The following is a 16,483-nucleotide window of genomic DNA, read 5'->3' as shown; positions in this document are numbered from 1 at the left end:
AGGAGATCAGGTCAGCGCCAGAGATGTCAGCCGGTATGTTTTTATGCCTTCTCTTGTTTATGTTGTGATTATGAGATGTTGTTTCTTGCATGAGATATTAAAGTGTTGTATGTGTTAGAGAAGAGTTAGTATTGAGGGTTTTTAGAGGGTTAGTATCCGGTGTGGAATTCGTAAGAAAGGGAAGGTCATGATTCGGGAATTCAGGAACTTTCAGCTGGAACTCAGGTTCCTCGAAATTCGGTGTACTGGTTTGGTTTGATTGAGCAGCGTGTTAGATTCGCCGCCAGTGGATGGTGGTTAGTGTCCTAAGTGGGGGAGAATTGGAAATTCTCGGATGAGCCGCTGGTTGTAGAAGGTTGCTTGACACGGTTTGAATGTTGGTTATTGGAGTGGGTGATGAGGCAGTTCAGTTATAGTAAGGGCTTTGCATGTGTCGTGGATCTTTGAACTAGTAGTGAGGATGATGTTATGTGATAGTGGCTAGTGGGGTTGTCCCCGAATGGTGGAGATGTCGAGGAAATGCGACAGGCTATGTATGGGTTGCTGGTTATGTGATTAGTCTCTGAGTATGTATGCATGTTATGAGATAGCGGTGAGCACCGCTAATGGGTGATGTATAGTGAGGTTTTGTCACTGTGGCAATGTTGGATGATCCGTAGGCATGTTTTTAGCCTCCTTGGAAGAGGAGGGGGATATTGGTTCTAGATTGGAGATTTGGACAGAGGAAAGTGAGATAGCAGGTTAACAGACTCGGGAGCAGTCTGGACCGGTGATGAGGTCTGTATAAGGATATTACAGTCGGAGGTCAAGGACCTAGAGATCATGATAGGGAGATATGAGTGGGTTACACTCAGTTGTGGTGAACCGAAGGGTTCGAGGGTGGCGCAAGGACAAGGTCCTTGGTCCCGAGTACGATTGTAGGTTTGAGTTATGTATGTGGAGGTATTCCAATATGGGGTATTCCATCATGAGGATGACCGGACCCTATGATTGATTGGACCTGATATGTTTGGTATTCCAACCCGAGGGTTGATTAGGCCAAACATGTGTAGGGATGCGAGGGTATTCCATCCTAGGGATGAGCGGACCCGTCGTAGGCATGCCTGGTATTCTAGCCCAAGGCTGATTCGGCTAGGTGTGAGTGTTGGTTTGGTAAGAGTATTGCTGTATGTACGTTTGGGTATAAGTTAAAAGAGAGCATGTAGCAGCTAGTTCAGGGTATGTATCTATTTCTAGTAACTGACATTTTGGCCTTGGACTCGTCGAGTTGAGGTCCAACTCGACGAGTCGGAGCGTATTGGACATATAAGCTTAATGACCTACTCGATGAGTCCGCGTCCGGACTCGTCGGGTAGGCGTTGTCCGGACAAAAACCCTAGATGAGGTTTTGCACCCTATTTAAACCACTTATTCAGCCTCCCTTTCGTCCCCAATGCTTCCAGAACTCCCCTTGAGCAAACCCTAGCCGTTTTTAAGAAGAACTAAGGCATTTTTGGTGGATCTTGCTAGTTGTGACCATAAGGAGGAAGGTAAAGGCTTGAGGAAACAAGTGAAGACCAAGGGAACCCGAGTTTGTGCATCTTCCACGGTTCATTGGAGGTATAAAGCTGTAACCTTGCTCTTTCATTTGTTAGATCCCTTTTGGGGGAGATTTAGGGCTTTTATAAGCCATTTTTGGTGACCAACCATGATTGCAAGCATGGTTGGGGGTTGAGGCTTCAGAATCAAGTCATTAAGGGAGTCACAAGGCAGTTAGGGGTTGCTTTTGCACCCATCTAAGGTCCCATGCATCATAAGAGCTTCTTTTATGTCCTTTGGAGCTCAAAGTCCCATGCATGCACGTAAAGTTTGTAACTTTATGTGCTAGAACGATTGAAGGAGCTTAGATCTACCTTTTGGTCAAGAGTTGTACACTGGAAATCGAGATATGAGTCTTGGACATGCCCGACTCGACGAGTCGTTCTTGGGACTCAGCGAGTCCGAGGCAAAACTCCCCTTTTCTGTTAAGGTTTGAAGGAACACATTTGAGCGCTAGGAGGGTTTTTAAAGGGTCCAAGGGAGTGACCCAACGTATTGGACTTAGCTTTAGATCTGGAGTTCATTGGACTCGACGAGTGCAGGAACGGACTCGTCGAGTCCAAGGCAATCTCCTTACAGTTGAATATGAACTCGACGAGTTGTTCATATAACTCGGTGAGTCAAGGACGTGACTTGTTTATCAGATGAAGGTGAACTCGACGAGTTGTTCATCCGACTCGGCGAGTCGGATGAAGGTTCATTAGATGTTCATAAAGAAGGGGAACTCGTCGAGTCGTTGCTGAACTCGACGAGTAGAGTCGTGGATAAGGACGGGTAAAGAGTTAGGGACTCGACGAGTTGGCGGCCCAACTCGACGAGTCGGGTCAACTGGAAGTTGACTTTGACTTGGACTTGGTTAGGGGTAAAATAGTTATTTTACCCTAAGAGTAGATATCAGATTCTAACTGAGTGTTTTGTGGGATTATAGTCGGAGGGTTACCATAGCAGCAGTCAGTCAGTTGGCGAGCAGTATTTCAGCTAGAGGTGGCAAAAATTGACACGACACGAAACCCGACACGAACCCGACATGAAATAAATGGGTTTGGGTAAGATATTTCAACCCGTTTAAATAAACGGGTTGACACGACACGACACGAAAATTAAATGGGTAAGGTTAGGGTTGAGAATTTCAACTCGAATATGACTCGAAAATGACCCGTTTATTTATATGCAAGTTTTTTGAATTATTTAAATAAACTAGAAAGATACAAAACCAAAACCATAAGTAAAAGAAAACCTTCGAATTGAATTGTTTTGTAATGTTGAAATGACTTAGCCGTCTAGATCAAGACTTCATTTCAGTTTTTCCATTCTCTTCCAAACTACTCAGTCTCTTTCACCACTCTCACATCCTCGTGACCTTGTCATCCACCTCCCCAAATCTCACTCTCTCTTTTAATTTTGTCATCTGAACTTGCTATGACTTCATCTATTCTGCCTCCAAACTATTAGTTTTTCCTTTCCGCCTACCCAACTCCTACTCTTTCAACATGCTCAATCTTTTAACCTCACATGACACAACATATTTCAAGGTATAGACCTAACCCGAAACCCGACACGAAAATAAACGGGTTGACACGACATGACACGTTAATTAAACGGGTCGGGTTAGGGTCAAGCACTTTCAACCCGTTTAGTGTTTCAACACGACACGAATCCGAAACGACATGACACGATTGCCACCTCTAATTTCAGCAGTCATCCCCTCGAGGTGAGTTACCTTCCAGTAGCGGTGGGTCTACGGCCACAATGCCGACCCACCAGTAGGACTTGTATATTATATGATTGTCTTTGTGATATTCATCTAGGTTTGCTACTACCTGATATGTTATGTGCTAGTATGATATGATGTTATATGCCAATAGTAGTACGAGAGATAATCCCTAAGATTTTCGGTCGATAGGGCCAAAGAGGGGTAGTCATACCCAGTCATACTAGATAGAATATGATTATGTGATACATGTTATGTGGTAGTAGTAGGGGGTCAAATAGTCCCCAGTATCCGGTCGACATGACCGAAGGGGAGGCCAGCACCCAGATATGCTAGGCAGTATCTGGTCGAGAGGACCGAAGGGGAGGCCAGCACCCATATATGCTAGGCAGTATCCGGTCGACAGGACCGAAGGGGAGGCCAACACCCAGATATGCTAGGCATTATCCGGTCGACAGGGCCGAAGGGGTAGGTCGGGCACCCAGATATGCTTGATAGTATATGCATGATATGTGATTTTATGGTATGTGGTATGATGGGGGAACTCACTAAGCTTCGTGCTTACAGTTTTCAGTTTTGTTTCAGGTACCTCTTCAGCAAAGGGGAAGGAGCTGACACGGTAGCTGCACATCATACACACACACCTCAGATTCCGCAATATGAGTTTTTCTTGGGATTGTACTCTGATATTATCACTATGTTATGATTTGGATTTTCAGACATTATATACAGTTTTATGATATGTTATGATTTGACAATGTTTTCCTACGGATGTTTTAATTAAACTAACTTATAAAAATGAAATTTTTGGATGTGAAAATTGGGTTGTTACAGAGCAAGTGTAGCCGACAACAGAGTATGATTCGTGGTCTAGTTTTCGGGTCAGAAATTCAGGTTCCCATGGTTGAGTAGTCCCTTTTTATAACAATGGGAAGAGGTCAGGTGATGGTTAGTTTGGGCGGCCTGTCTGGGAGACGGATCCAATCTAACTTTCCAAGTTCAGGGCTTTCTGGAGAGGTAGGTATTTGATACTTCCTGAGAAGGAGTAGGTATCTCTTCGAGTTGGAGTTCCAGTGGGGTTAGCCTCCCTTGGTGGTTGTCACGCTTTAGGGGCGTGAATGTGCCTTTTGGGATTTTGAGTAGCCAGAATTAGCAGTTGGCGATTTCGAGGGCGAAATTAGATTTAAGTGGGGGAGAATTGTAATGCCCCGTTCTAAAAGTATTTATTTATGGATTCCCGAGATCAAGAGTAAGGGCGTTTCGGTCTTTTATAGGCAATGGGTTTCATTCGAGAAGGTTTTGGACCGGGGCGTGTTGCTAGAAGTGTGGGGCTTCTCGCCACCTTTACGTGGATATAAAGTTCGTCGGGAACAAACTTAGGATAGAGGAGATATTGTAAATTAAAGATATTGGCATCAATGGTCCCTAAGGGGGGAAGTTTGGCAAAGGGTCCCATGCATGCTAAGCATGCATTCACGTGTTTGGCTGGGTACGCCCAGCGTAAGCTGTATGTACGCCCAACGTAATGGAGTAAATTAACACGGGAGTCCCTCGACGTACGCCCAACATACTGGATGTACGCCCAACGTACGTCTATCATCCAGAAACCCTAATATTTCGGGTGTGGAGGCTATTTAAACAACTTTAAGAGCTCATAAACCTCCCTAACCCTATCCTCCACTATTTAGAGTCGTTTTCCCCAAAACCTAACCAACTTCTTGAGTGTGTGAGCTTTTGAAGTGAATTTGGAGTGTTTTGAGAAGAAGGTGTTGCATCTAGTGAGTAGAGGAAGAAGGACAGCGTGTAGATCTGAAGTTTTCTGGTGGTTCAAGAGCTCCTAAAGGTATAAAGTTTCTTGCTTGACATCTATTTTGTGTAGATCTAAGTGTGGTGAAGTTTTAACACCATTATTGTCCCAAAAACCCCCATTATGATGCATGATGTGTTTTGGTTAAGATGAGCTGTCCTTTCAGACCATTGGAGAGGTCTTGAGTAAGAAAAATGAGGTCCCAATGGCTTTGTTAATCATAGTTTCTTGATGATCATTTTGATGAAAAAATTATACTCAGTAATGTCATAAATGGTCTTAAACTCTCAGGTTTGTCAAACCATAAGTTACTTTTTAAAGGTCGGTGTTTTGATTATGCAATTAAGAAACATTGATCAGGAAAGTAGGTTATGTAATGAAACTAGATTGCATCTGATATCATTGGGTAACCATGTTGTAGAAGGTTTCATCATATATTGAAGTAATTATTCCATGAATATCTTTGATACCATCAATAAAAAGAATTTCATTCAAGCTCCAATGAAAGACGATTTTCACTGATTGTATTGTTTGCTATGAAATTAAATAAAATTCATGGACTAAGACAACCTGTTTCACATACGACGTAGTTGTCTTATTTAGAGTTAAAAGCAAATAATGAATAAAATTATTAATTTTAGATAAAGATAATAGATTTACCAACATAACTTTTAATATTATATGCATATAAGTGTTTCGTAATTTACAATAAAGTGTTATATTTTGGTTATTTATACAGGGGGTGTTTGAGATTGAGTTTCAAAGTGACTTATTTGCTTACATGCCTTTTTTTTTTAAATAAACAAAAAAAAGTATTTGGATAATCAATAAGAACTATAAAACTTACTTTTCACAACCTTTAAATAAATCATTTTGTAGAAGCTAAAATTTCAAACTTATTGACTTATAACTTATAAGTTATAACTTTTTTCAAGGATGAAACATGGTAAAAACAAATAAGAAATCTAAATATTTTTTAACTTATGTAACCATATAAACAAATAAACATTTTTATCAAAAGTGATTATTTAGCTAAATAAACAAGGGAGTTGAATAATCTAACCATTATAAATAATTTTTAAAAAAACAACCATCATTTTTCAATTTTTGAAAAATTTACTCATTTCAGAGTACCGTTCATATTCCGGAGTTTTTTTTTTAAATATTTTTTTTGTTTTTTAAATTCCGAATGCTATATTTTGTAATGTTTTATATCATCGTTTTTCAATAAAATGTCTAATTTTATGGACTAATATTTTATACAGTTCATATAACCAGGTTTGTTTAATTTTTTGTTAAATTAAACAAAAAGATGATTTATATATACATATATATATATATATATATATATATATATATATATATATATATATATATATATATATATATATATATATATATATATGGAAATGGCAAATGCTTTAGGGGAAGCCTTACCACAATATTTCAATGATGACCTCGAGTTTGAGCTAAATGATTTTCAGGGAAAACTTTCCACATATTGGACATAATCGCAAGAGACAAATTTAACAGGTTCAAATGTTTTAACTCCTAACCTCAAACCCACGTAAGTATCGAACCCGATGCATCATTCCAACTAGGCTAGACATCACTTAATTTAATCCAAAACATCCTTATAATTATGGATTTATGAATTTTTAATATATATGCTTATTCCTCAATTGCATGTGACCTCTTATTTATTTATTTTTTACTTTTTTAAAGTATCTATACATATAGTTATGTTACATCATCTTATTTTTTTTGGATTTAATATATATATATATATATATATATATATATATATATATATATATATATATATATATATATATATATATATATATATATATATATATTCGGAAATCCAAAATATTAGCACGAAATCTGGAATGTTGTTTTGAAATCGGTTAAAAAAGTAATATTTCTTCCCAAAAAATGGTTATTTTTATTAAAAAAGATTAGTAATTATCTTCAAATACTCATTAAATTTAATGATTAGATTTCTTAATTTTTTAATAAACAATCCCAAACATCTTTAAATTTATGGCTTCCATAATTATTTTTTAATATATGTTTATTCCTCAATTGTATATGTTTTCTTTTCTTTAATAGTTATGTTACATTATCTTATTTTTCGAATTTAAAATAATATATATATATATATATATATATATATATATATATATATATATATATATATATATATATATATATATATATATATATATATATTATTACCATGTATGATTGTCGTATTTATTTTGACTATTTCAAAATTTAATTTTCTTTATACACTATGGTAATTTTCTTATAAACCATTACTTAATTAACATTCCTTACAATTTCAACCATTTTATATATAGATTATAGTATAATGTATTAATATAACAAACGGTTACAAATTTTTTATTAATGATTGTGTTTTTATCATTATATAAATTAGAAAAAACATCATAAATGGTCCCTGTGGTTAACCAAAATCTGAAGTTTAGTCCCCATAGTTTAAAAACCTCATAGATGGTCCAGGTGTTATCAAAACTTATGATGTTTGGTCCTTTTTGCTAACTCTGTTAGTTTTCTACCGTTAAATGAAAGGTATTTCCATCATTTAACTATCCGGGGACCTTTTTTGAGGTTTTTATTTTATTTTATTTTTAAAAAAAGAAAGAAATAATTAAATTTAATATCCAATGGGTCTCTCTCTCTCTCACTCTCTCTCTCTCTCTCTCTCTCTCTCTCTCTCTCTCTTACATACTCACTCATACCTGCAACAACCTCACCGTTTCCTCTTCAATATCCTTGTTCATCATTAACTCCAAATCAAACACCTCCACCGTTCACTCCTCCTGGACCACCGACTGCACCCACCGTGGCAAATCCATCGCCCCACCGTACCCAATCCCACCATGCTTAACAATCGCCGGACATTTCACAGTCAAAAGCTTCAACCTTATCGTCGACATCCCCCCTCGTTTACTCAACCTCCCGAGGATTAAACCCCACTGCCGGTGAACACACCTCCGATGAAACATCATTCCCTTCAGCAACCCACTACCCTATTATCTCATCCATGAATCGATCTCAAAGAAACCCAGATTGATGTTAATTTTTCCGACGAATCTGAGTCTACTACCCCTTTCCCTTCAATCGACTTGCAGTCGTCAACCCTTTCATATAGGTAATACATAAGTTGTTCTTGCACCCACCAACTTGATCCACATCAGGTATACACCCTTTAATTCCTCCTTCTCAGATCAGCTCATTTGAATTCAGTTTTGTTGACCTTTTTACAGACACACCTGGACCAAGTTTTCTAGTATGTGCAACCAACAATAACCCATTTAGGTTTGCATCTTTGTGTGTCTTCTTTCTCCCAACCCCTAAATCTTTTCTTCTTCTTCTCTTTAGGTTTGCATCTCTGTGTGAATTGTTTGATGCAGGTGGGTATTTGGTGTATAAATAAGAACAAAAACAAGAAGAAGGGAGAAAATGGGAAATGAAGGGTTCAAAACGTTGAATAGTGTTGGGTTCTATTTTTTTGGTTTCTTTGTATGTTTGTTTGTAGAAGGGTTGGGATGTATTTAATTTTCTTCCAGAAATGATTTCAGATTCAAAAAAGAAAAATTGTTCCAGAAACGATTCTGAATTCACTGGTTTGGGGGTTTGTCAATGTAGGAGAAAGGGTGAGTGGAAGGCTTCCAATGCATTGTAGACGACATGTGATTGATCCATGAGGGTTACTTTATCGATTATCTTGGTAGTGGTGGTGGTATGTTTATATGTGTGTTCTTGATTATAGAAGAACAAACCAATATATGTGTTGGTTGCTGACGTGCGCGCGCGCGCGCGAGAGAGAGAGAGAGAGAGAGAGAGACCTTTTATATATATATATATATATATATATATATATATATATATATTTTTAAATTACGAGAAAACATCATAAATGGTCCATGTGGTGAAATGACGAAAATACCCTTCAGTTAACGGACAAACTTAACGGAGTTAGCAAGAAGGACCAAACATCAAAAGTCTTGAAAACACATGGACCATCTATGAGGTTTTAAACCACGAGGACTAAACTTCAGATTTTGGGTAACCACAGGGACCATTTATGATGTTTTTTCTATAAATTATTCTAATTTGTCAATTGTATAATACATGAATTTATAAATTAGTTATATATAAACTAAAAACTATTTTGCCCCATTTACCTATATAAATGCATCAAAATTATCACATCTAATCTTAATCGTCGGTTTGCTACCCATTTGTAGTTTTCATCATAATTTTATTACCATTTGCAACAGTAATTTTCTAATTTTCTATCATTATTTTGTTCTTTCGATCGCTTGTATCATTAATTTAAGAATTATCTAGGATATAAAACATAACAATAGAACAATGAAATAACTACAAAAATAAGAGTTTTGATATCATTACACGTGCTATTTTATATATAATATGATGAAAGTATAGTTGGATTTGTAAAGAAAAAAAAATCAATTTTTGTCGATGATGCTATGAAGCCTAAACTGAAGTTGACAGCTTAATGTTTTTGTTTAAAATAGTTGAAATCAAAATCGAAATGATTTGATGTCCTAATCAAAGTGACAGCCAAACTAAACTAGAACCACATGGCATGTAATTTTTATTTCAACGCTCTTGAAGGCTTGCGTAATATATTTTGAGAACTATTGTTGCCAACTTATTCCACAATTTTATAAAATTGTCTGATTATTACTATTAATAGGATATAAAATATATATTGGATTTTTAGTCTTGTTATAATATGTAAACTACGTTAAAAATCTACAATAAAAAAAACGATAAGTCAAGAAGTAGTTGTTAACTCCTAAAAAAATTATAAATAACACTACATATTGCAAAAAAACATCACACAAGTTTCGTTAAAAGAAAATTTTGTGTGTATCTTTTACTAAGTGAAACTTTAGCAGTTATTTTAATCTCCATATTGGTAAAACTTCTCCATAGCATAAGAATAAATTTATAACATGGCAAACCCAAGTTCAAAACTTTTTATAAAGCATCAACGAAACTTTAAAAAGTTAATGGTGAATTTTGTATTTAAGAAATAGTCAAGGGACTTTTTTTTAATAGACTTCGAATATTAGAAAAACAAGTTGCGTTATCCATTAAAAAGCGCGTGGATTTGTCAGGCGACATGAAACGGTGTCTGAGCGCGTGAAATGAAAATCTCAAAAAGACAAAATAGAGATCAATCATAAAAAACATTATCCAAAGCGATCGTACACGGCATCCAAACCAATTGCTTACGTGTCAATAACGCGATCATAACTTGACACGTTGCATCTTCAAATCACAGCCGCCCATGTGGGAAGCAAAATGAGCAACGTCCCACATATTTTAGGTAATTTTACCCACAATTATAATAGAGAGTTTTTATTTATTTATTTATTTTTTATCGAAGGCTTTTTTATGAAAAAAAAAATTCAAAATAAAAAAGTTTATTTTATTTTTTTGTTATAGGAGAGTTATTATTATTATTTTTTTCAAATGGTTGAAAATTTTATAAGGAACATCAAGTTATTGAAAATACCTCATGATAATAGTATATTCATGAAAAAGTTTAATTAAAAAAATATATTTCAATATTTTTTTTTCAAAATTTATAAGTTTTTTAGATCAAAAAAGTTCATAAAAAACCTCATAGCATTTAATATGGGAGTTTTTTTTTAATGTTAGTCACCATTGGTTGAATAAAAAAATATAGTAGTAGACGATTATTGAAATTTTTTATAAAAATAACTTGTTAATTAGCAAGTAATTTGAAAAAGTTTTAATTTTAAAAAGTTTTAATTTTAAACCCCCTCCCCTTCCATATATATATATATATATATATATATATATATATATATATATATTATAAAGAGAAATTAAATAGTCTTTTACTTTTCTTTCTATATATATTTCTATCTATTTCAAATGATCACAAGTATATTAAAATATCATTAATCTTATCTAAATATAACAAAGGTAAGAGGACTGTTTTTGTTTTTGTTTGAAATAATTCATGAATACTCTTTTGCACATGCGTGTAGATTACATTACACCTACGTTTTTTTGGTAGGCAACGAATTTGCCTCCTTCTATTTAGTAGGAATCAATCTAATTTAAAAAAGATAAAATAAATTGTTGTTATAATCAAAGGATAAAATAAGAAAAGAGAATTAATGTATACATTTGACAATTAATAAAATAGATAAAATGATGAAGTACATGATAAAATAAGAATCAATTTAATTTTACATAAATAAATAGAATCCAACGGAATATCAACACTTAGACCAACTAACATTTTAGTTTTTAGATGAGCTCGAAGAAGGAAGCACACATGTTTGGATCTAATAAGAGTTTTCCTTCTTATATCAACACACGTGTAGAATAATGTTGTGAGACTTCTAAATAAAATCCAATGAGTCATGCATAATAATGTTATGACCTCAAAATCTATAAATGCTTTTAAATGAATTAGTTTTGTCATAAAAAAAAATTACGGTACAGCTTGTTGCTCTTTTTACCGACTACATCTATATAAAACATTTATGGTTTATGAAATAAAGACTTCAAACTTACACTTCCACACATCAAATGCCATTTTGTTAATTAACGCAACATACTTTCTCTCATTGTCATATTAGGTCGTTTATCATTAGTTAAGCCCATAACATTTGGCGAAACACCTTTGCATTCCTCTTTACTTACGGATCTCCATACCCACTTGAGTATATTTTATTATGATAAAGTTGGGGTTTACCAAATTGTCAATTGTGTAAATGTCCCTTTTTATGTATTTTACTAAACAAGCAGTCGCCAAAACTGTAATGTGTATATAAACACAGGGGGGTAATGTGTATATTGCAAATTTTTACTGTAGCAAGGGCGGGCGCACGTGAGAACAGTGGTGTAAGCGCGTAAAAATCAACCTACCCACCGGCCCAACTTGACGAAATGCGCTGTCGTTTAAAAGAAGGATACTCTTGGCTTTTTGTTACAGCTTTCCTACAAGGGCCACTTATTCTAACTCAGCCCGTTTCATCGAGTCGACTCAGTTCTAGCTCATCGTGTTCGCCGCCGGAAGAAAAGATAAGAAAGGAACCGTATATTAGTCGCGACAAGGTTTGCGAAGTTGATCGGAAATATTTGATGGTTCAATTGATGAAAAGCACCATGGTTTCGCCGGAATCTCAGTTACAGCAGCGTGGAAAAATGGCGTCGGTGAAGAGAGAGATACCAGAGGAATCTACTCTTTATAATGAACAACAAGTCCCTCTGCACAAGCGATCTAAGGTTATTTTGTGATTCTTCTGCCAATTTTTTGATTTAGAATAAAATAAAAATTTGTGCATCGAATCCAAGTCTTAATCGCGCTGTTATGTATGACATGGATCTCCATGCTGATAAAAACAATTCTCGCCTAGAATATTTACTAATTAGGTCGTACTTTTGATGTGTGAGATTTAAGCGGTTTCATCTGTTTTCAACTACTTTTATGTTCTCAGTAACCGGTAGTTTTTTCAAACCGATAGTATGAGCGAAAAGAGGCAAATACTCAACATAGACATCAATCTTAAATTGTGATGCTCTCAGAAGCGAGGAGCATTTAGTATTGATGGAAGGTGCTTTTGTGTTTTTAAGCGTTGCAAATTGATAAATGCTTCTGTAATAGTCTCAGGTAATAGTCGGGTATTAGATTGGAAATCTAGGGCACAATTCAAAGTTCTAGTTCTATGAAAGGAGGAGGAGGTGGAGAAGTAGTCAATCTCGGATGTCTGTAAATCTCTAGTGTTATCTTTGTAACCAATTTCCTGCTTCGGCCTCTTTATATGATGGTTTGTTTACTTTTGCAATATATTGTAAATTGATTTATTCCTTGGTTCTTCCTAGCAGCAGGAGGATTTTGGAATGGGTAGTTTTCCTGTATCACCAGCACAATTCAATCCTTTGGATGAACCAAGTCCATTGGGGTTGAGGCTCCGTAAGAGTCCATCTCTGTTGGATTTAATTCAGATGAGGCTTGCTGAAGGGAACTCTTCTTCTAAGATTGGAACTGATGCTAAGAAAGCTAACAAAACCACTGCTGCTTCTGCTGCTGCTACTGATAAGCTGAAGGCTTCAAACTTTCCAGCATCACTTCTCAAGATAGGTACCTGGGAGGTTAGTTGTACTTTCTGATGGCTGTGTACTTCTTTGAGTCAAAAGCTTGAGATTGAGTGATTGACAAACATTTTATTGTTTTATAGTACAAATCAAGATATGAAGGAGACCTGGTGGCTAAATGTTACTTTGCAAAGCATAAACTCGTGTGGGAAGTTCTTGATGGAGGTCTCAAGAACAAGATTGAAATTCAATGGTCTGACGTTATGGCTTTGAAGGCAACTTACCCAGATGATGGCCCTGGTACTCTTGATGTAGTGGTAATTAACTATTTTTCATTCTCTCACATCTATATATATAATTTATATATATAATCATGACAAACGATGATGTTAAAGGAAGTGATTGTTGGTATGTTTTTTTTGTGCAGCTAACAAGACAGCCTCTGTTCTTCAGAGAAACGAATCCTCAGCCAAGAAAGCATACTTTATGGCAAGCAACCTCAGATTTTACAGGTGGACAGGCTAGCCTACACAGGCGTCATTATCTGCAGTGTCCACAAGGGTTGTTAGGGAAGCACTTTGAAAAGCTCATTCAATGTGACCCTCGTCTTAATTTCCTGAGTCAGCAAGTTGAGATAGAATTGGAATGTCCATACTTTGAACCCAAGACTTCAGTGTTTGATGAGCCAAATGAATCCAATGAATATGATTTACACAGAGAAGCACCTACCAGTGGCATCTTTGATTTAGGTACAAGAGCTTCACCTTCAGGGGGAGGTCAGTCTTCTTCTTCCAGGAGTGAGTTGCATGATCCTGTTAGTCGCCCTGCAGAATTCTCTCGTGAAGCACCTTCACCCAGCTCAGGTAAATTAATCCCCCTTTTGTCTTTTCTTACACATCACATAACATGTTCTACTGTGTTTTACTTTTACACACTATCATTCAGACCGAGATGATATCAATGAAAAAAAAAGTTGCAATTTTTTGTCTCACCTAAAAAGGTGGGACACGTCTTAGGTAACCTAACCTAATCGTTCTCTGTAGAACCAACAACAGAGTTTTTTTTTTTTCAAAAGTTATCAATATTAGAATTAGCTACTAAAGTGCTTTTTACTGTTGGAAGAGATAACTTCTTTGGTAATCTCTGTCAACCACTTGCTATTTAGTAAATAGTATATACGAAATGTTTTTTTTTTTTTTTTTGGTTTTGTATTTATACAGTTAACCCCTACATTCAGTAATATTTCATTTTACTCCCCTAATTATATTTAACCTTCAGTTCTTTATTAATTTCTGACTAAGTAATCTATTTTAAAGTAAGTTACATTTTTGGTTCGTGAGTTTGTTCCAAAGTTTCAAATTTGGTCCCAAATAGTTTCGTTTTGCAATGTTGCAACTATTTTGGCACATTAGTTTATTTAAAATTATATTTTCAATAGTTTCCTCTTTCAGTTTTGGGGACTATACTCCTATAGGGACGACAATCAGAAATAGGCACCCAAATTGTAAGAAGGAACTATTTGCCATTTGGGACTAAAAGTAAACTTTCTGAACAAAGGGACCAAAAATGTAATTCACTCTTTATATTATTTTAATATCTCATATCAAATAGTAAATTTGTAACGATTCTATAAAATTTTCATCGTTTTTTTTTCTTTAAAATAATCATATATGTAATAGTTTTATCCTCTTGTATGTTTTCGAAAAAGAACTGGACATAGTTATGGTTTTTTTGTAACATATTAATATAACTAAATGTTATTGTCAAGTAACATATGACGTATGCTTACAAAAGGGCAAATTATATCTAAAGGGGAATTTGTATAACATTTCACATGGATAAGGATAATTTCGTTATTTAATTATTTTTTTTAAAAAAAAATATCTTTTTGAAAAGGTTAACGATTATGTTGATAAGTAGAGTTGGGTGGAAAGCTGAGTGTGTCATTACTCAATATTCAATAATAGCAAGTGACGTGAGGTTTAACCAAAAAGTATATTATATAATTGTATGGCAGTGATGGACACGTCAGCAATTGAGGAAATCAGAAGAGCTGGGACTGAAGGACTAAAAGGTGGTATTGACCGATGGGACCAAATCAAAGTACCAGGGATCCACCCATCCATGTCAATGAGTGATTTAGTAAATCACATTGAAAACAGAATCACTGAACAACGAACCTCAGGCAACCACCCACTTTCCCATGAAGAGAAAGAAAGCTTAGAAATCCTGGAAGACATCAGCCGATGTCTGTTCAACGACGCCCAATACGGGTCATCCACATCCGATGAAAAATCCGTAATGTCAAAAGTCAACTCTCTCTGCTGTCTCTTACAAAAGGACCCCACAACATTTCAAGACCTCGAACCTAAAACCAACAATCAAAATGATGGGAAAAGTGTAATACATGAATCAAAGCCTGTTTCTGTTTCTGGTCCTGGATTGGTAATTCAAGATGAAGCTGATGATGATGATGATGATAGTAAGAAGAATAGTGGAATGTCCAGAAGGGATTCTGTTGGTGATTTGCTGCTTAATCTTCCAAGGATCGCTTCTTTACCACAGTTCTTTTACAACTTTTAGGATATGATATGATTTTGGAGAGGGTGGTAACTGGTAAGTAAGGTTAGCTGTTAATCTCTTTTACATTTACTTTTATTATATCGTTTGATGAAAAAAGGCTTCTACTTGTTTTGCTACTACTGTATATGTCATAACAAGTTTAGGGTGGTGGTGGTGGTGGCTTTTCTAGTTTCGTTTTTAAACTGTTGTGGTGCATGTTTTCGAATGCTGTTATGATCATGTACATATGTTGTCTTTGACTTGTAATTTCGTGCATTCAAATTTACAACTCCGTTTTGATTCCATTTTATTAACCAACACTATATGAGGTGAAATCAAGTAGTTAAGACATCTAATAGGCTCGTGTTTTTCTTGGGACATACATCAACATGACTCGTCATGAAAATTATTCATCAAGTTTATTAATATCACAAACAAACATCTACTGTCATGAATTGCTCCCAATGTCATAACCCTCTAAAGATATAAAAAACTAATGCAATGAATTCTCGAAGAAACTATGATGCTATGGTATCAATTTACGGAATGGAACCAGGAAGAGCATAGGTGCTTCACAGCCATTATTTAAAGTCATGTTCTTTATCAGGTAAAAACCATCTTTACTGCGTGCCGACAACTTTGTACCAAAAATTCCAGATTAACTTGATAAACAGTAGTAT

The 16,483-nt window shown here is 35.4% G+C and overlaps 1 protein-coding gene across 3 annotated transcripts; it reads left to right on the top strand.

The window, feature by feature from the left end:
- The first annotated feature begins 12,077 nt into the window (after positions 1 to 12,077).
- LOC111914856 (uncharacterized) lies at positions 12,078 to 16,108 on the top strand. 3 transcript variants are annotated; one of them, XM_052764140.1, is made up of 6 exons: positions 12,291 to 12,431; positions 12,811 to 12,915; positions 13,029 to 13,298; positions 13,385 to 13,558; positions 13,669 to 14,104; positions 15,259 to 16,108. In XM_052764140.1, exons 2-6 carry the CDS (start codon positions 12,910 to 12,912, stop codon positions 15,822 to 15,824), a joined length of 1,452 nt encoding a protein of 483 aa, XP_052620100.1. In that variant the 5' UTR covers positions 12,291 to 12,431; positions 12,811 to 12,909; the 3' UTR covers positions 15,825 to 16,108. The 3 variants fall into 3 exon arrangements, with proteins under 3 accessions (XP_052620099.1, XP_023766331.1, XP_052620100.1); XM_052764139.1 differs by lacking the exon at positions 12,811 to 12,915 and having other exon boundaries at positions 12,078 to 12,431; positions 13,032 to 13,298; XM_023910563.1 differs by lacking the exon at positions 12,811 to 12,915 and having other exon boundaries at positions 12,078 to 12,431.
- The last annotated feature ends 375 nt before the right edge of the window (positions 16,109 to 16,483 follow it).

This window comes from Lactuca sativa, chromosome 5 (assembly GCF_002870075.4).
Source record: "Lactuca sativa cultivar Salinas chromosome 5, Lsat_Salinas_v11, whole genome shotgun sequence".
NCBI classification, from domain to species: Eukaryota; Viridiplantae; Streptophyta; class Magnoliopsida; order Asterales; family Asteraceae; genus Lactuca; species Lactuca sativa.
Note: the sequence above shows the minus strand (reverse complement) of the source record. Positions and strands in the feature narration are given on the sequence as shown.

What these genes read in the sequence shown, in the direction of transcription:
- LOC111914856 (XM_023910563.1), top strand. Translation starts at nt 12,093, where the DNA reads ATGCGCTGTCGTTTAAAAGAAGGATACTCTTGGCTTTTTGTTACAGCT. An exon ending in TCAAGATAGGTACCTGGGAG is followed by an intron (nt 13,299 to 13,384) that starts GTTAGTTGTACT and finishes ATTGTTTTATAG; the next exon opens with TACAAATCAAGATATGAAGG. An exon ending in CTGGTACTCTTGATGTAGTG is followed by an intron (nt 13,559 to 13,668) that starts GTAATTAACTAT and finishes TTTTTTGTGCAG; the next exon opens with CTAACAAGACAGCCTCTGTT.